Genomic DNA, 20,140 nt, shown 5'->3' with positions numbered 1-20,140 from the left:
TAATAAAAGCTTTTATTTCTATATTGCATAGTAGAATACATAACAAACTCCTGTTTGTGGAAAGATGAAATCAAAAGGTGTCTGAATTCACTGTTTTTCTCTAACCTGGACAGAGGAATGTACAAAATATGTGTTTGTCTTCATGTGGACCCCATTAGTTTGCAGACCAGAGGTTATCATTGGGCGTGTACCAGAGCCCCTGCTCCCTGGCCGTAACCAAATCCTTTTGGTCCGAAGTTCTTGGCGTAACATGCTGTTGAAGAGAGGATAGAGAGGAGGGAAAACACATGACTAAGTTATTGTGTCAAATAGTGAAAATAGCCATCTGCAAGTTCACATGTTCAACGCATCACGCTGCGATGCAAATTTGAACTAGACAAACTCGGGAACAATGCTAGTTGGGAATGCTTGCTTCACTCGGTTATGCAATAACCGTTGTACCTGTCTGTCCCTTTTACGCCCATATTATGTGGCGATCTCGGTATCTGTCTGTCTTTGTCCTTTTTATGCCCATACTACATATGGAGAACCTTGATGTCATGAATTATGCCATACAGTATATGGACATGATTTGTACATATCAGTCGGATTGGCGGTTCTGGAGAACCAGTGATGCTGCACTTCCTTGAGTCCTCGATATGCGTGCCGAGCTTGAAGGTGATCGGACAGGCGGTTCTTGAGATGCACGAAGGACAGATACGCAGACACTCAGACATTTCACGCGTTTATAGTAAGATGTTCGTCTATTTTTGCCAAATGTTCACCATTATGACATGCCCAGAATAGGTTCATTTGCCTGCTTTATGCTTTGTCATACCACAACTAGCCTCGGAAACCCAGGCTTTTTTTTTTGTTACAAAAGAAAAAAAGCCTGGGGGAGCCATGCAGGAACGATGGTCTTAGGACCTTGTTATCTCCTAACCAATCGGAGTGCAGAGGGGCGTCGCTCTAAATTTGGTGACGTCAGCGTGCTCCGTGCACAGGCTGGGGGGGAGGGGAGGGGAGGGGAGGCGGGGACATAGATTGGTGAAGCAATAGGAAGCCCCGCACGAATCCGGGCGGCTGTGTTTGGATCCGCCCTTCAAGACCATCGATTGGGCTCGTTGTCTCAGTCTATACCACAACTGGATTGTGTCTTATTTTCTGAATAATCTTTAGGTTTTGTTATATCTGCTTGGGATGTTCAATGGGATTTGCCACACAGAGGTCAACACATTGTGTATCAGATGATGACAATCGTATATCTCTTTAGGCAGCTAAAGTCGATGTCTATGTGATTGACACTTTATCTCACACGGTCTTAATTCCCTTGGTTTTGATAAACCCCACCCTCCTTGTTGTCTATAAATGAAACGCCAGAATGAATTCACAAATATTGTCTGACGAAGGCAAGGTTGGATGAACACATCTGTTTTATGGAAGTTTTTATCAGGAAATCATGAATAAAGTCGGCCACAAAAGCTGAAATGGAGTCAAGATGTTTTGATGGTGAGGAGGATAGTAAACCATCTGACCACCAGAGCCCTGGATGATAACAGTACAGGCTCTGTTTGGACTTGGAGCTGAGCTGCAACATTCCGGCTAATCAGTGCAGGGATTCATTCGAAAACTCAGGAACCCTCAGTCCAACTTCATCAATCTGTTGACCTATATATGCGTGTCAGGGGTCATCAATATGTCCGTACACGGACAAACGTGTCCGTGGCAAAGACTTGGTCTTGCCTGTAGCAAATGTTATTTTTTACACACCATTATAATGTTCTTATTTTGATCATAAATCCCAATTACTGAATGTCAGTCTCCAGGTTTTCTTCAGAATATGTATATGACACTTATTTACTACGACACTATGGCAAAATACGAGTCCAACTATAGTAGTGGTTCTCAAATGTTTTATTTGCAAGGACCCCCTTAACTCAGAGTGTACAAATGGAACCAAATGGACCTTTTTCTACACTCTCAGAGTTACAGACCTGCTATGGTCCTTCTGGGCTAGCTCTTTGTGTTTCTGGCAATATCATTGTCCACTCATTTTGTATGTCCGTGGCAAAAATTGAATTTTGACAAAAATGTCCACCACAAGCCAGCATGGCAATGACCCCTGATGCACGTGTGCGTGTGTTCTGTTTAGCCAAAACATATCCAGCCTCGTCATGCTGATGAGAAAAGAGCGGTCATTGTGGAGAGCGGATTACAGCTGTTGAGGTCAGCTGATTGTTCCCCTCCAGTTTGAACTGGCACGATAAACGGCACTGTTGGAGAGACAAGCCTGACAAGTCCACCGCCGCCAGCCAAACCCGCAATTTGAGAAAACACTAAACTGGGGACAGCCCGGAGTATTATTGTGTGTAATGCTTGTGATTTTGTGTGCTATACTTTGCTATACAAGCACACTAGTTCATCCAGTTTTTCTCTCTGCTGATATAATCACATAATCTTCCAGTGTTAGGCTGTGTGTGTTGTGGTCCTTTATTGTGTTGTGTCATGTCAGGTTGGAATGACTTCCAACAGCACATAATAGTCACACACATCCATAAACCATTAAAGGCAGGTGCTGCCATTAAAGGCAGGTGCAGATATACAAGCTCATAGCGCGGCACCAAGTGCCGCACTATGAGCTTGTAGATCTGCTATTTTTTAAAGCGAACATTTGTAACTCAAATCTTTGCTTCTGGAGGTCCCTGGAACAAAATATTTTACAAATGCTCGCTTTAAAAATGTATATATGGCGTAACCGTCATTTTATTCTGCTACGCACAGACACATTTGCAGTCGTAGTTGAGAATTTACCTTTTGAGTCATTAGCGTGACTCAAAAGGTACAAATAGTGTATAAATAGTGTTAGCCAGTGTTTAGTCAATGGGATTCAGACGAAATGCTATCCTTAGTGGGAACATGAGACCACAAGTTGCAGACAACTAATGTGAAAGGGGAAATTGTCCAGACATTTTCCCCTTTCCTTTTCATTGTAGAGTAGTTGTAACCTATCGCTTGGGCTGGTCCAGTGATCCCATCGCACCAAGTGGGACCCACGCCAACAGACTGATTGTGGTCCTCACAGCATGAAAAAATAACATCAAGGCTAATGGCCATCATACCTTCAATATGGATATACTGTAGAAGCACTCATGAAATAAATTCAAACTAGGATGTAATATCACAGTGAGGAATCTACTATCTCCAGCCCAGAGATAATTACCTACCGTAGGAGTAGAACATGAAATCCTTTAAAACATTGTATTTCAACATGGTTTTTAAACCTTGTCTTTCAACATAGTTTTCAAAAACGAATTAAAAAAATATAAACGAGGGAGACATTTGTTTTAAAAAGACAATGTTTAAAAACAATGTTGAAATACAAAGTTTTATCAGGTGCCGATCATGTAACAGGAACAGCTGTATTTAAGATGGCGCCTCCATGTTCTGTGTAGTCTGATGAAGAGTATTGGTAGTGACTACCACTGTCAGATGTACCAATGATTTGAACTATAACTAGGGAATTGCACTATAATTAGGGAACTATAGTGTGTGTACCTTCTTTCTATCTTTTAAGGTCGGACAGACTTGCCTTTGGCCTGCTAGCTAATAGAACTATCTGATCACCATGTCTCTGCCTTCCCATGGTATGCAAAGGACTCTTCAAACGGACTGTGTGATAGGAAAATATAGGAGCCTTTATCACTTAACAGTGTGATAAGTGTTCATTTACATGGGCTAGAGCAAAGCCAACGCCTTTGAACATGAAATACCTGACATTGGTGCCAATTGATGTCTAGAGGGTTTCACCTCACCTTTGCAGTAGATCTCTCCATCTTTCTCTGTCTGGGTAGTGGACTCCAGACTCTTCCCACATTTGGCACAGCGGAAGCAGTTCTTATGCCAAGGCTGCGGAGGAGAATTAATGGTGTGATCATGGTGCTTGACAATATGAGATGCTGAGGTCAAGTTGTGACAGAATCTGCGTTCAGCTATGAGGAAAATTCACGATGGGAGTGTAATTGATATGTGGTGTCTGACCGATGTCATCGCTGTTGTCCTCGTCTCAGTCCGAGTTGTTTCTGAATCAACTAGAAAGCTTGCACTCAGTAGAGTGCAAACCTGCTCTAACACCTGAGATATGAGTGTGTGATTTTGACCGTACCCTTGATTGTGACCTTATCCTTTGACCTTTTCTAAACGGTCTTCGGGGAAGCCTACTGAGCATTACCCAGCAAGTTTCATGCAAGTCCGTCATCCGTTCTTATTATTTTTAATAAAGAAGATAGATTCCATAAGAACGGAATAATATTTATATTCATTTATCCATTCTAGTTATTTTGCTACAAGACAAACAGAATGGGTCAAAACAACGGCATAATAGGTGGAGTTAATGAACTGAGACTCTCCAGCATTTTAGCTGCGTGTGTGCGTGCGTGTGTGTGTGTGTGTGTGTGCGCACAGCCTGAATACAGCCAGCCCAGCAGGATCCCAACACAAGGTATTTCGCAAGCCAGCACTCTCAAGACAGAATTTATGAAATAGTTTCAGTCCGACAAACAGGATTCCTGACCTGTCACTAAAATAGGACAGTGGACTGTGCCAGATCTACTGTGTATAGTATTAACACCTGCTTGCAATCCAGAGCCTGCTCCCAGTGAACTTATGCCCCTGAGGTTCTGTTTGTGCTCTGTCTATATTCTGCTATACACACAAACACACATTGTGAAGGGTGGCCCCCATGACACACACATTTACACTCAACTCACCTTGCCGGCCCCAACGATCTTCTCCGCTGCATAGACCGAATCCCCACACCGGGCACATTTCTCTGAACCTCCAAACTTTTGAGCAAATTTGGATGGGTTGGGGTTGGTGGTGGGTCTGTGAATATGTGTTCTAAATAGGAGACAATAAATGCAATTAGCTTGAAACACAGGGCAATAGAAGAGCACATTATCTAAGCACCAGCCTAATTTAAGTTGTAGTTATATAAAAAAAAAGGTCTTTGCATGCGGTTCATTTCCGACATCTGTACTCAAACACTCTGAAGTTATTGAATTGCAAGTGCATCTTGAATCTTAAAACCTTTATTTTTAACAGGAGAGATATACCGTATGTACTTTTCTTGGGTCTTTGGTGTATTAGCAGACACAACTCTGTGTCTTTCCACTGTACCCACTCTCCTCTCTCTGAGGAGAGGAGAGATTTGTTCAAAGTTAAGAGGCCTGGGGGGCCCTGGAGCTGTGTTTAACGAAGGGGAACTGCCTGCTCCAGCGGCCCCTAAATGAAGGCCTTTGTGCTGGGGACAGTTGTAGGGAGAGAAGGTTCAACAGGTCAACTCAGGAGCCTGCCTATTACATAATGGAGCCATTCATAACAATAATCACCTGACATCCAGAGCCAGGCTCCGACTGCAGCACAAACAACTGTGTGTGTGTGTGTGCGTGCGTGCGTGCGTGCGTGCGTGCGTGCGTGCGTGCGTGCGTGCGTGCGTGCGTGCGTGCGTGCGTGTGTGTTGTTTTTGCAATTTTGTACATGTGTGTACATTTGTGTTTATGTGTAATTATAGCGCAATGCGCATGTGTACAAACGTGCTTACTGCCCCACTGCCATAGAATGTATGTGACCGCCTCTGTCACTGATTGGATATAATATGAAAGCCTAATCAGGGGACATCGTGCCCTGTTCCCAGGCCTGTTAGGGCAGCTTAGATCAGTAAGGACTAAGGAGTCTAATGCACTGCTGCACTAATATAATGACTCTGCTTTGAAATATCCCACAATACTTGTGCTTTCTTTCCTGGATTTGTGCGGACTGTCATTGGTACTCAAAAGTACATTCAAATTAAGAAGTGAGAATTACTTCTACGGTGACTACAATTTGACCCAGGTCTGCAGGGAACCGTTCGAACATCTGGTAAAGACCCCGACTGTACTGCACTATTCCTGTGACACTACCTATCCTACCAGGTGCTTTATTCTTAATCTTTCAAGCCAGACAACTCTTCCACAGTCTTTTAATGCAACAGAGTCTGTAACTACGCCTCGTAAAAGTCACGAACAGTAAGCTATTCAGACCGGAATGGTATTCGACCAATCACGCCACAGAGTTCACAAAAAAGTATTTTAAAATGTCTTTAAAATAATATTTTTGAATTTCCACTTTTTCTAAGCAGCAAGCTACATAGGCTTCGACCAATTTGATTTACAGTCGAATTTTTTTACACGACTGCAAAGGCGTAATGGCAGTGGGGTAAAGCGGTGTGTGTGTGTGTGTGTGTGTTCCTAATGGACCCTTACAGGTCCATTTAATTCCAATTTGAGTATACTCTCAGAGATATGGGGGTCGTTGAATTAAAACGTTTGAGAACCACTGTTCTAGACCGCGAAGTCTTTTGCACACCTGTCAGCTGGGCTGGTGGAGGCTGTGTAGGAGAGGAACAGGACAGGCAGTGAACTGGCTAAATTGTGATATTATCAAACATAAACACATCAAATAAGACTGGCTAATTCAGTCTGACCAAAGCAGGCATGAAACATATTCCCTCCTGCCATGAAAATGAATGACCAGCGCATGGGATATCAAAACCCCCACATTCTTCGGCAAAACAACATATAGCTAGCAGTAAACAGCGTGTGGGAGTTTTCTTCCATCCAGATGCATGGTGACTCTAGGCACCGAAAAGTGGTACATGTTACAGATGACGGGTGGGAGTAACAGCAGAACAAAAGGTCATGGTTTGAACCCGGGCAGATGTGCAGCGAAGCGCCCTGCAGGCCAGGGTGGGAAGGGTTTTCTTCTCTTCTCATCTGAGAGACTCATGTTTTTAAACACGGTGAATGAAATTAGAATGGCGCTTCACTCTCGTCTAGTACAACATGTCGCTTCTGAGAAGTGAGTACGGGTACGGTAACAATGATGATGTAACAATGGCTGCTACACCTTTATGTAGCCATGACGTTATGCCAACGTTAAAATGACCAGTGGTGTTTTAAAGTGAAATACCCCTTTAAATAGCCCTATATTTTGATAGTAATTATTGCTATAGAATGTGTGTTCAGTAACGGGGGTCTGCTGGACCCCATATCTCCAGCTCTTAAGTGAACAGAAAATACATTTTCAGGTAGGGATACGATTTTTTTTCAGTCAGGAGAGAGAACTCCTACAGCATGCAGGAAACACTATAAAATTAAAGCTGATTAATAGGTTCTCTCTCCTGATTGGATGGACTTGGTGTCCCACAAGGAAATATTTTTACGAAAGAGTTGGAGAGACGGGGAGACACCGTCACCTATTACTGAACACTCTATAGCAATGATTACTATTAGAATAGAGCTTTAACTTTTTAACAAAAAAATTTGTTTTAAATGAACACAAAGGATTTAACTTTGAACTTACTCTTCTGGTTTGATCCCCAGTCTCTCTCCTCTGTCCATGTTGAGTGTGCCTGCTCCCTGGCCATAGCCGTAGCCCTTAGGACCGTACTTCTTCCCATAGCATGACTTGCAGTATAACTCTTGGTCATGCATAGCCACGGTCGTACTGTCTAGCCCCTTCCTGCACACCACTACAGAGACAGAGATGAATGATTTTACAGTAATATAGTGATTGTTAAAAGACATTAATCTGTTGGTTGAGAAGACCTGAACTTGCCCCTCGTTCCAGGATTAAATGACGGTGGTCCCAAGGACAAAGACAAGATCATGGTCTTTTGAGTGGGAGTTTTTTTCCTTTGCAATTTCTGGTTCCAGTCAGCACTGTTTCATTGTTGGAAACATTGTTGCTTCAGGTGAATGGGAATCGTCTCTACTGACTCATCAGCAAGTGACTTGTGGCCTCGACTGTTCTTCTAGTGCCCATGAGGAGTTGACTCTAAGATAAGCGACACTCACCAAAATAACAAATTTTCATCAAATGTCACCATCGTGTGACAGAGTAACTTAGGCTTTTAACCACATTATTCTCCATGCATGCACTGTAATGTCATGTTCGGTAACAGACAAAAGGGGACAGTTGGAGATGGTCAGAGACAGACACCGGATGAAATGCAAGGGAGGAACAACAGCACTAGGTCTCTCTACTAAGATCATTCATTATCTCCTCAGTGGGAGTTCTGGACAATGCAGCTTTTGTAAGGGGAAGCCCAGAAAAATAAACACTTCCATTGTGGCCCAGTTCGATTTGGCCTGGGAAAGCATGAGTCGCCCTTCTGCAGTCTGAAGCAGGGCTGTTTCTCTGGAACATCTTCACTGACATTTGGAGGAGGTTCGAGAGCAGGACACGCACCCCCCTACCGTCCAGTGAGCACACACACTGAGTGGGCTCTGAAGAGTCATTCACCAGTGAGATGTCAGTGAAGAAACCGTCAATGTGAGCTCTGTTTCTGGAGTGGACGAGTTGCACAGAGGTCGCGTCGAGTTCAACTATGATCTTCACGTGCTTCTCTGTACCAAGGATTCTTGGTTTTGAGGACATGAGGACAGATCTTGAACAAATGTAATGTTTTGTCCTGTTCTCTGCGGAGAAAGTGTCTAGGACCAAATGCATCTCAGGACCAGTGATGTGGTGTGCTCGTTGCACAGGTGTACAGCCCGACCGATGGCCGAGTTTGTGGTCCAATCCTAATTTTGGAGAGTCCTTGACCATTACCGATGTTTTGACAGATACTGTATTACAGTATGTCAAAAGTATGTAAATTATAGAAAAAATTAAAGCAAAACTGGACAGAACAGTACTCACTGCAGAGGAAACAGCATTTATGGAAGCTCTTCCCATCACATTGTACCTCCTCAGCGTGGTACACCGTCCCTCGGCATGCCGTGCACTTGTTGCCTCCACCCCAGTTTGGCATTCTGTCTGCTGTTAAGAGGAAAAACAGAGGCGATGTCACAATGGTGCACAGGTCATTTCATGCACAAAACCTTAGGACACTCATCATGTTGTTGTTTTGTGGGGTTTCTTCCCTCTGCTTTGTGGTGAGATGTTTTTATCTCACCAGTACAATAACACTCCCACCATCTTTAATGAGTTTCAGTCAGTGTCCTTGATCACACCTCCGTTATGCATTTTATCGCCGTGCAAATAACTCAACAAAACAGTCAGGGAGAGGCATAATCCTTCTGTTTGACTTGACAGATATTATGACACACCCTTGTTGGTTTAACAAGACAGTCACGAGAGGAAAAGCTACCCCCACTGAGCGACAGGACGCACCACAGACAGACACTCAACAGACACACGGTAAAATCCTGAGTGCTCATTTCACTCCAACTTGATTTAACATAGCACTCAGGATGTTGCCGTTGCAGACTTCGAAACAACAGGAAAATAGCCTTTGGAATGGTTTGGTGGAACAAAGTAAAGGCCTACCATTTATCACAGCTATGTCTGCTCTCTAATTTGACGGACTCTGAATGCAGGTTTCTGCAACATGCACTAATGTGAGTCCTGTAATAATATAGTCCTGTGTTCGGTGTTAATTTGTTCTAAGTTGGGTCTCCCACTGAAGTATACACCCTGTACTGGGCAATAGAGTGTTTCTAATCCTGCTTACTGATTACCCGCTGAGTAAGAGGATGTCCCAGAAAAACCTCAAACCGAGCCAGAGAGTCTGAGCATGTCCTAAAACAATAGGACAAATAGCCATGGGAATGGTCTGGTGCAACACAATGCCTTTGAGCATTGTTCTTATGGCCCTGTGGCTGCAGGATATAAATCTAAAGCTGCAAAAAAAACAAGTTAGTCAGTAAACACTATTGTAACCGCATGGAATTTGCCTGACGCACGCAGTCACTTTCTGTCTCTCACACATGCACTACACAGTGTTTGTAATTACAGACTCTCTGGCCCATTTAAAATCTGCTAGGAGACTCAAGCTGAGCTTTTCAAAGTGACAAATAAAATGGCATGTTAAGAAGCGGGGCTCCCTGCGGTGTCCCCGTTTGCCAACCAGCACGTCATGATGTCACCCCTTCGAAGAATATAGAGCAGTCTTAGTTTTCATTAAGCGAGGGACCACAGACGGGTACAGCTCATTAATCTTGTGCGCTGCCACCATAAGCTCATCCTCCTAGTTATATTACAGAGCTTATATGACAAGCTCAAACATGATGAAAGGAGATCAAAGGAAGACGAAAATTGCTCCTGCGTTCTCGTCGGGCCACAGCTTGCCGAGGGCTGTTGTCGAGAGGTCTTTGGTATATGGCTCACAGTGCATGACCCCGAGAACAGGGCTGAAATGTCTTGTAGATCAGTGTGGCTCTCAACCTTTTCAGGCCGTGACCCCTCAAAATAATCATTATTTGAACTGGGGACCCCCCACGCTGACAAGCAATTGTAGGAGTTGAGGCATTACATTTAGTTTGACTCGTACAGTAGATCGGCTATTTTCAAAATGTTTGCCTCTTTCTTATATTATTTGACAATTTGGCAAATGTTTGAACAGTTTAACAGTATAGTTTGTTGATTACTTTTGATACAGTAATGGTCTCTCTTTTCTTTTTTCTTTTTTTAGCTATCAAAAAGGTCTTAAAAGTTATTAAATTGTCACTTCACTGTCATCTGGGGACTCCCCCAAAACCATGTGGGGGTCCCGACCAACAGGTTGAGAACCACTGCCCTAGAACTGGTCCTTGGTGATTGTAGACCAGTGGCTCTCTCAACGTGGGGGTCCTCGAGGAAGTTCCAGGGGTCCCCCACTCGCCAGCTCATGACTGAGAGTTAGGAAGGAACCAAATGGACCCTTATGGGTCTGAAACTCTCAGAGTGTGCAAATAATACAAGTTTATTGCCATATGTATAGTAGGCAGTGGTGTAAAGCAACTACTGTAAGTACATTTACTTAAGTACTGTACTTAAGTACAATTTTGAGTTATTTGTACTTTACTTGAGTGTTCCAATTTCCAATACTTTTACTTCTACTCCACTACATCTCGGATCCAAATATTGTACTTTTACTCCACTACATTTATTTGAAAACTTTAGTTACTATTTACTTTATAGATTTTGAATATTATTGCAAAACATACATTACCCACTTCAGCCCTATATACATTTCGGCCATTTGAAAATAGCCGATCTACAAGCTCACATTGTGAGCTTGTAGATCTGCTATTTTCAAAAGATTTTTATACATTTCAAAACTTGACATGGGACATTCTGCATAATGAGTACTTTTAATTTGGTACTTTAAGTACATTTTGATGCCAATACTTTTGGACTTTTACTCAAGTACATTTTGAATTCCGGACTTTTACTTGTAACAGAGTATTTCTACATTGCAGTAATGATACTTTTACTTAAGTAAAACATTTGAGTACTTTTTCCACCACTGTATGTAGGCTACAGTAAACCACAAGTGTTTACACTACACACTATAAAGGTCTACTACTATTACTTTGCCTTCCTCCACTGTGAACACCTAAAAAGTTAGACTAAAGAAATTGAACCAAATGGAGCCTTATGATCCTTCGGAACAATCTCAGAAATGAAGACTAGGCCATTTTACAGAGTGGATTTGGGTTCCAGAGATACAAATCAAATCATATCAAAAAGGGGTCTGTGCGGCTGATGATTCATATCAAATGATTGTGGTCCTTCAAATGAAAAGGGTTGAGAATGTAGACAACACAACGAATGACACACTGAACTTGTATCAGTTCAAAATGATCTCACTCTTCTCTGCTTCTAGCGTTTCTACCAGTGGTGTGAAGTAACTAAGTACATTTACTCAAGTAGCCTACTTAAGTACAATTTTGAGGTTTACTGGAGTATTTCCAATTTTCAGTACTTTTACTTCTACTCAACTACATCTCAGAGGCAAATATTATACTTTTACTCCACTACAATTATTTGAAAACTTTAGTTTATTACTTAATGATTATTATTACAAAACATACATTAACCAATTCAGCCTATACATTTCAACCATTTGAAAATAGCAGATCTACAAGCTCGCAACACATTGAGCTTGTAGATCTGCTTTTTTCAAAAGATTTTTTATACATTTGAAAATGTGTGAAATGGGACATTCTGCATAATGAGTACGTTCTCATTTTGGTACTTTAAGTACGATACCAATACTTTTGTACTTTTACTGAAGTACATTTTGAATTCCGGACTTTTACTTGTCTACATTGCTGTATTGATACTTTTACTTAAGTAAAGAATGTGAGTACTTTTCCCACCACTGCCTACAGTTCAATATACGTGACTCACTCCATGGTATCAGAGTGATCTGATACATGGTTTTATTATTAGGATGAAATGAAGGTGTTACAATATCGACGTACAAAAAAATATACAGTTGACTGGGGAAATAGGCCATAAAGAATAGAACTTAAATCGCATTGAAATGTTACCTTATATCGCGGATTTCCAAGTATATAAATTCCAGGCGTCAAATGATTGAACAGCGGTGAAGAAAAGTGTTGGATTGTAGCCTGTATGAGTTACAAAGTGTCCAAAGCGTTCAGGTCAGACTGAGGCTCCTGCAGAGAGACAGTGCAGCGCTGTCTGTGACTGTATGAGTGAGTATTATGTCATTTATATCACATCGTTTTACACACAGGGAGGGAGTGGTTCAACAAAATGGGCGTGATCTAAAGACTATAGTGAAAATAGTAGATCTACAAGCTCACAGCGGGGTGCATCCGAGACGCGCTGTGAGCTTGTAGATCGCTATACAAGCTATACACTATACAAGAGCGATAAACTTCAACCTGGTGTTTGCACTTTTTCTAATTATAGCCCGTAGCCCCGTACATCTACATAAACGTTTAGATTTCAAATATAAAGTTCTTACCCCATGGCCACGGATGTTAAAATTATGTACGGGCCCTCAAGAGTACCCGTATCTTCCGTATTGTTCAATAAAAAGCATTTTATTCTGATCGGTGGCCATTTTCTCATATAGTTATATTGTATCAGAGTGCCATACACCTCCCAACCGATAGGGTCATGTAGTTGAAAGCATATGGCAAAAAAAACGGAGAAAATGGCCACCAATCGGATTAAGATGCTTTTTAATGATTAATACGGAAAATACGGGTACTTTTGAGGAACCGTACAGTATTGTAGCATCCGTGGCCATAGGGTAAGCACTTTATATTTGAAATTTGAACGTTTATGTAGATGTGCGGGTCAAAAAGGGAGAAAGTGCAAACACCAGGTTGAAGTTATCATGACAGACGACCGTCGTGTGATCCATGGCTAGGTGACGCAGTCGTACGACAGTGTTTTTGATTGATTGATTGATTGATTGAATACTTTATTAACATTTTGGTGAAAAGAAAAAAAAAGTACAGTTTAATACAAATACAATGCTAAAAGGATTGAACCCAAGAAAGCAGGCTTGTTTCCATTGGGGTCCATGTCTATATAATTGTGTATTAAATTCATAGAAACATATTAGTGACAAACAAATATACAATACTATGCAAAAATATCATATACATGAGTTAGAAAAATATGTACAGCAAACAGTTCCGTATTGTAACTGTAAGTGTGCCTTAGAACAGTTTTGAAGGAGATAAGGATTCACACCTTTTTATGTTAATTTATCTATGAGGTACTGTGTTGTTTGTGTATCAATGAGACTAGACACCTTTTCATTTAAAGCAGGTACTTTGGAATTAATTTCCATCAGATATTAAAAAAATAATAACAGTCTAGATCAGGGGTCTTCAACGTCTTTTATCTAATGTCAACACTGTCTGCAATACGTCATAAAATCCATTCAGTGTGTTTGCCGGCTCAGCTGTGCATGCTATGAAGAGAGCACAGCTGCAGAAGAAAACAAACTTCAAAACTCGGATGATTACTGATTAGAGGTAAGTTATAGGATGTTTAGTTAATATTGTAGCGAACAATGTGTCATTTTCATTGGTAACTTGGTCTTATGATGATACAACTCGTCCTTGAACAGACAAATTAAGTCCATTCGATAGTTACATTGTTTGTTTGTGTAGGATACTGTAGTTAGCTGTTGATGCTAGCTTGATGGTCTGTTGGTCACTGTGTGCAATGTTTTTAAATGTTCTCATGTTATTTTTGTTGTGTAAGAAAGAAGACGCAATGCAAGGAGGGAAACAGAAGAGGATTGATGCCTTTTTCAAACCACGTAGTCATGTAAGTGGAGCTCATAACTATACTATGTCTTTACTTTGGAAGGAAACTGCAATTACATTATCTTTATAAATATTGTATAAATTCTATGTACAATGTGTGTCATTTACATAGATTAAAGCTCGTGTTGTGTAATGTATTGAGCTAATCTAAGCTTTATAAGGGATGTGTTGTGTTCTGCATGTTTAGGATTGTACATCACATCAGCCAACATCTTGCTCGGTGGGAGAGATGACGACGTTGAGGTCGAGGTGAGTTGTCAAATATAATTGCCAGGCCACAATTGCAAAAAAATATTAGTTTTACCCATGGTTTTAATATTTGCTCTTAAATAAAAGTCAATATGTTAGGCTGTATGTGGTAGAGATGCAGGAGGCAGAGTAGACGGGGCTCTGAAAAATCATGTCAATGTGTTCTTTCTTTCTTTTTTTGCATAATAGGATGTTGAAGAGGATAACACAGGAGAAGAGCTGGATGAGGACCAGGACAGTACAGAGGTGAGCTATCAAGTGAAATTATTAGAGGATTGCCCTCATCCTAAAGTTTACATGTTTAGATGTGGTAGAGATGTATTCAGTAGGTGACAGATGAGTAATATCAATATGCTCTGGAATATTAACATTGAGCTACATTATGTCAATGAGTTTGTTTTTTTGTTTTTACATTATAGGATGTTGATTTCGTGGGCGCTCAAGAAGGAGAGGATGAGGACGTTATGGGCACAGGAGAAGAGCTGGATGAGGACCAGGACAGTACAGAGGTGAGCTATCAAGTGAAATAATTAGTTGGAGGTTTGCCTTCATCCTAAAGTTAACATGTTTAGCTGGGGTAGAGATGTATTCAGTAGGCGACAGATGAGTAATATGCTCTGAATATTAACATTGAGCTACATTATGTCAATCAGTTAGTTTGTTTTTTACATTATAGGATATTGAGTTGGTAGGAGATCAAGAAGATGAGGACAGTATGGTGCAGGACACAGAGGTCACGTCTGCTGTGGCAGTCTCCAACCAACCAGTCTCGGCAGCAAAACCAAATCAACCAGATCCTAGACTAATTGTCAAGAAGCAAGTAGGGAAATATACTCTTTCCTTCCAAGCTGAGTGGTACAAAAAATATCCATGGCCCCATTTCAATCCAGGTGTAGATGGTGTGCTCTGCTTTTACTGTTGCAAAGTGTTTTATAGAAATGCATCACCACTTTGCAAAGACTGCAGAACCTGCGTTTATTTCAGCAGGCTTCAAGAACTGGAAGAAGGCATTAGAGAGTTTCCGTTTACATGAAAATTCTGATTGTCACAAGGTGGCTGTAAATGCTGCTCTGTATGAAGACGGATCAGTACAGTGTCAGCTGGCGAGTGTGGCTGTATCACAGCAGGAAGAATCAAGGGCCTGCCTCTTAAAAGTAATTGGTGCTGTGAACCACTGCCATTTAGAACAGTGGTTTTCAACCTTTTTCATGCCAAGGACCCCTAAATTGATATACATTTGGCCGAGGACCCCCATCTGAAAATGTTTTGTGCCAGGGACCCTCAGAAGCAAAGATTTGAGTTAAAAATGTTCGCTTTAAAAATGTATATATATTTCAAAGATATGCACACATTTTCAAGTTTTTTCAAAAATAGCAGATCTACAAGCTCATAGCGCCGCACTCGGTGCCGCGCTATGAGCTTGTAGATGTGCTATTTTTTGAATAGCCAAAGCTAAGTGGTTAAAAATGATTGTGACGCTATCAGTGGCGTACCCACCGAGGCAGGAACTAAAATCTCTCCTCCCCAAGAAAATGAAGTAAAAGACTGACTGAAAAACAGGCAGTGAAAAAAATCCAAACAGAATAGTGGCCGTCGGACCATTAGCCCGCCTCCTCGTCCATAAAAGGGGCTCTGAGAGCAGCTTGAGACATTCATTACTAAACTACAACATGAAGAGACCACCACTGAAGGATTGATTGATTGATTATACTTGCATATTGTTTTTATTAACGTTTTTCATTTTTTTAGTCGGTGTAGTGTTGTTGTTAACTTGTTTCCCCCGAGTACCCCTCGCCTGCCCTAAATGTAATTCCTGGGAACACCACTGATGAAATGCATCATTTATTAAATAATATAAAGGTAATATCAAATGCATCGTAAAAAAATTAGACATTTATTCTCGTGTTGGGTTAAGTAAAGCGGTGTTTACTCAATTTTACTAATTACAAAACAGCACTTATTTGTTTTCTCTTCACAAACAAGACCGAAAGGAAAGGACGTATGCAAATGTGTATTTTATTCATAAAAAAATAAATTGTGCAAAATATTAACTTTTCAGGAAAAAGTCACAAGCTCTTGTTTATACTTTATTGGTTTAATATGATCCGAGTTGAGTGGAACTGGATCCCTGTTCTGGAATGTGGTCATCTTCCTCCTCTTCACTGTCATAAATGACACCTGCCTTCTTCTTAGTTATTATAAACGAGTCAGCAGATTGATCCAGCTCAGAGACACAGGCGCCATTGACACTCGCACGCTCTCTTTTCACATTGAGTGACTTGCGCCTAGAGGCCACAGAGGTGTTCCCTCCACAGCTCATCCTGGACCTTGAGCCTTGTGCGGCGGATCTGATTGGAGTGGAACTGGAAGCTCCCAGTTCTGGAGCAAACAATTCATCCAACGGGCCAATAAGGGGCTGGTGCATGTGGTCATCTTCCTCCTCTTCACTGTCATGAATGACACCTGCCTTCTTCTTAGTCATTATTAACGAGTCTGCAGATTGGTCCATCTCAGAGACACAGGAGCCATTGGCACTTGCATGCTCTCTTCCCACATTGAGTAACTTCTCCACATCGAAACTGCCCTCTAACTGAAGACGGGAGAGCAACTTCCTCTCCTGGGCTTCAAATTTCTCTTCGTCAAGGTCTTCGCCTGCGAACATATTGCCCTTCCGTCAATTCCTTTAAATTTCAGCTTTGCAACCATACTCCCCCCGGAACCCAAAGACTTTGGTTTCCCGGGCACTGCCCGGCGGGTCATGGGTGTAACGCCGCGAGTCGGCATCGTTTATGGTCGTCGCAACTGTCCTCCAGCTGAAGGACGAAGTCACCATGTTGGGGGGACTCATGTTGGGGGGACTCATTGTATGAGTTCATTTCACTGTCTTCATTCATACCGATAGGATGTCGTCATCATATCGGGGGGAGGAGGGGAAAGGAGGGCGTGGCTCTGCCCCCTCTCGTTTGTCATTGGACCTTGCCGCTCCATTCTGACCCGTTTGTCTCAGCCAGGCTGGCTCTGTGCTTGCACCCACGCTCTCCGCCAGCTGGGCATGCAGCTCGGACTCGACCCTCATCAGTTCCTGTGCCTTTTGGACCCTTGTCTCAATGTAGCGCTGAGACTGTTCATCCTCGGGGTCCTCGTCATCGCAGTTGACCACCTCAAGATAAATAAGGTTTATTGTCAGGTTCAAGCAGTGAAGTGCAAGTGTGGATGTCCAAAATACTGTGAAACAAACATAATAAAGCAAGTGTGGTCGTATGCAAAATACTGTGCAACAACATAATAAAGCTAGGGTAACAGATGGGGGGGGGAAAAGCCTCGTCAAGGATGGCAGCAATAGCAAGAATAAAAACGGTGCAATAAGGAATTAGATTAGGAAATTAATTGTACATTAAACCATTGGTTCTCAAAGTGGGGTCCTTGGCGGGATACCACGGGGTCCCCAGCTAAATTAGTTAATATAGTATCAGTCATTTTAACCATATTTTATACTTTGGCTATTCAAAAATAGCAGATCTACAGCTCATAGCATGGCACAAAGCGAGCTTGTAGATGCCATTTTTTGAAAAATCATGAAAATGTGTGCAAATCTTTGAATAATATGAACTTCTTTTTAAGTGAACATTTTAATTCAAATCTTTGCTTCTGGAGGTCCCTGGCACATAACATTTTCAGATGGGGGTCCGCGGCCAAATATATATCAATTTGGGGGTCCTTGACTTGAAAAAGTTTGAGAACCACTGCATTAAACATATGAGTTAAAGCAATCTGTACAGGAATAACTACCTGCGAGAACATGAGATCGTGGTCAGTGATGCCAAACATCTCCATAGAGTGCAGGTGTGCTATGTGTTCATCCAGCTCGGGGTCTGTAATGCGGTGCCTGGAGTGGAGGGTCTGCAGCTGAATCTGAGTATTGGAGGAGCGCGTCTCCTCCAGGCTGAAGAGCTCCTTCAGTTCCTGAAAATAGCCATTCTGCAAGCTCAACGCGTGAGGGTTCAACAAGTGGCAAACTGGTTTCCAGCAGGACCAAAATAATGTTGAATATGAAAGTTTAAAATGCTTGCTTGTTTTATCCTCCATAGTGTCACATGATGAATAACCCAAAAATAAACATAAAACTGACACCGTAAAAGTAGTATCAAGAGCTCAGTGTTGACAGGCCTACCTGGTTGTTGTGAGCAGCTCTTTGATGTGGTCAAGGGATAAGAACTGGTTGTAGATGTCTTCCTGTACCTTGCTCAGGTATGTCCACACAACCAGGCCATTCTTTCTTGTCAATTTTGGCATGACTGCCGTGCCTGATTCGGTTTCATTATTTGTGCCTTGGCTGTTGTTTGAGTCTAGGTGTTCTTCTCCATTCATTTCTTCATTAGCGGCCTGTTTCTTCTGGACCTCTGCTTTGGTCCTCCTTAGAAAATACGGTGCGATGGTCATCATGAGGTTCTCAGACAATCTGAGTATTGGAGGAGCGCGTCTCCTCCAGGCTGAAGAGCTCCTTCTTGCTGAGTACCTGTGAAGATAAATATATTGAAATGTATTATCTTACTGTGTTATTCAAATGAAGTGCCTGTGAAGGTAAATATATTAATGTTTTATCTTACTGAGTGATTAAAATGAAACTGGTCACACATCGGGTCTCTGCTCTACAAATTTTCTTGAGACCACTTGTTGTGATTGGCAATGTGATCAAATTTAATTGAATATAAACGTATAATCCCACAGCATACCTGAAAGGGTTCTTCTTGTCACCTGTGGTCTGTCTAATCAGGGAGTCTTTGAAGACCTGACGCCTGTAGATCTTCTCCTACACTGTGCCACAGGTAATGAGCCTGTAGATGACCACATTTTGCGTTTGCCCAATGCAGTACGCGCGGTCCACGGCCTGGGCGTCGGTGGCAGGGTTCCAGCTGGGGTCATAAATCACCAAGCGGTTGGCAGAGGTCAGGGTGATGCCGCCGCCGCCCACTTGGGTGGTCAGCAGGAAGACGGAGTAGCGTCCGTCTTTCTGGAACTTCTGGATGAGCCTCTCCCTCTCAGCCATCTTGGTGATCGTGCCATCAAGCCTCATAACCTTACAACAGGGGAAGTGGTTAATTGGGTCTAATTAAGCAGTGGTTCTCAAAGTGGGGACCAGGGACTGCCCAGTGGTCCCCCAATAAAATCAGTTTAAATTTCACTATTAGAAGTTAGAGAATTGATAAGTGACTATTCAGATCATAGGTTTAATCTCACTCTACAAGCTGGATCTACAAGCTCATATGTCGCATTGCAAAGTATTGTGAGCTTGTAGATCTGCCATTTTTGAAGAAAGAACATTTAATTTGTTCATACATATTTAACCATACATATTGGACAACACAAGTTCAACTGCAAGTCATGAAGTTGAACTTTTGGCTGAGGGGGCGGAGCTAAAAGTACACCCTGCGTATGTCACTGATCACATGACCTCAATCAATTATCCTTTTCTAGGCAACACAGAAGGGAGGGGGACTTTTTTCTTATTTCCACACAACAGCTCTAAGGTGTATTAAAGACATAGTTCAATGTTGAAAATGAGTGGTCTTCCGCTTTAAAGTAAAAAGAAAATCATAGATAGTAGGAATGTGCAGACTTGGAGGCACCGCTTTTGAAATGGACACAGCTGCTATATTAAAGCCGTGTTAATCATCACTTTGCTCTTGTAATTTCAGCACTTTGTCAAATAGTTCTGCAGCAACTCAAGGTCATGCCCCAGTAATGGAATTCACACACAACCTCAGCGATTACGAACTAAAGAAAAT

The 20,140-nt window shown here is 42.0% G+C and overlaps 1 protein-coding gene across 1 annotated transcript; it reads right to left on the bottom strand.

Annotated features, from left to right (window-relative positions):
- Window positions 1-20: 20 nt before the first annotated feature.
- On the bottom strand, window positions 21-12,491 carry csrp2 (cysteine and glycine-rich protein 2). The gene is made up of 6 exons (XM_080421017.1): window positions 12,339-12,491; window positions 8,719-8,838; window positions 7,378-7,546; window positions 4,746-4,875; window positions 3,792-3,885; window positions 21-253 (listed from the first exon to the last, which is right to left on the bottom strand). The coding sequence occupies exons 2-6, from the start codon at window positions 8,828-8,830 to the stop codon at window positions 177-179; spliced, it is 582 nt and encodes a 193-aa protein (XP_080277143.1). The 5' UTR covers window positions 8,831-8,838; window positions 12,339-12,491; the 3' UTR covers window positions 21-176.
- Between the last annotated feature and the right edge of the window lie 7,649 nt (window positions 12,492-20,140).

This window comes from Gymnoscopelus braueri (assembly GCF_963280865.1).
Source record: "Gymnoscopelus braueri genome assembly, chromosome: 23".
Classification (NCBI taxonomy): domain Eukaryota; kingdom Metazoa; phylum Chordata; class Actinopteri; order Myctophiformes; family Myctophidae; genus Gymnoscopelus; species Gymnoscopelus braueri.
The sequence above is the reverse complement of the archived record's forward strand: the minus strand, read 5'-3'. Positions and strand labels throughout refer to the sequence as shown.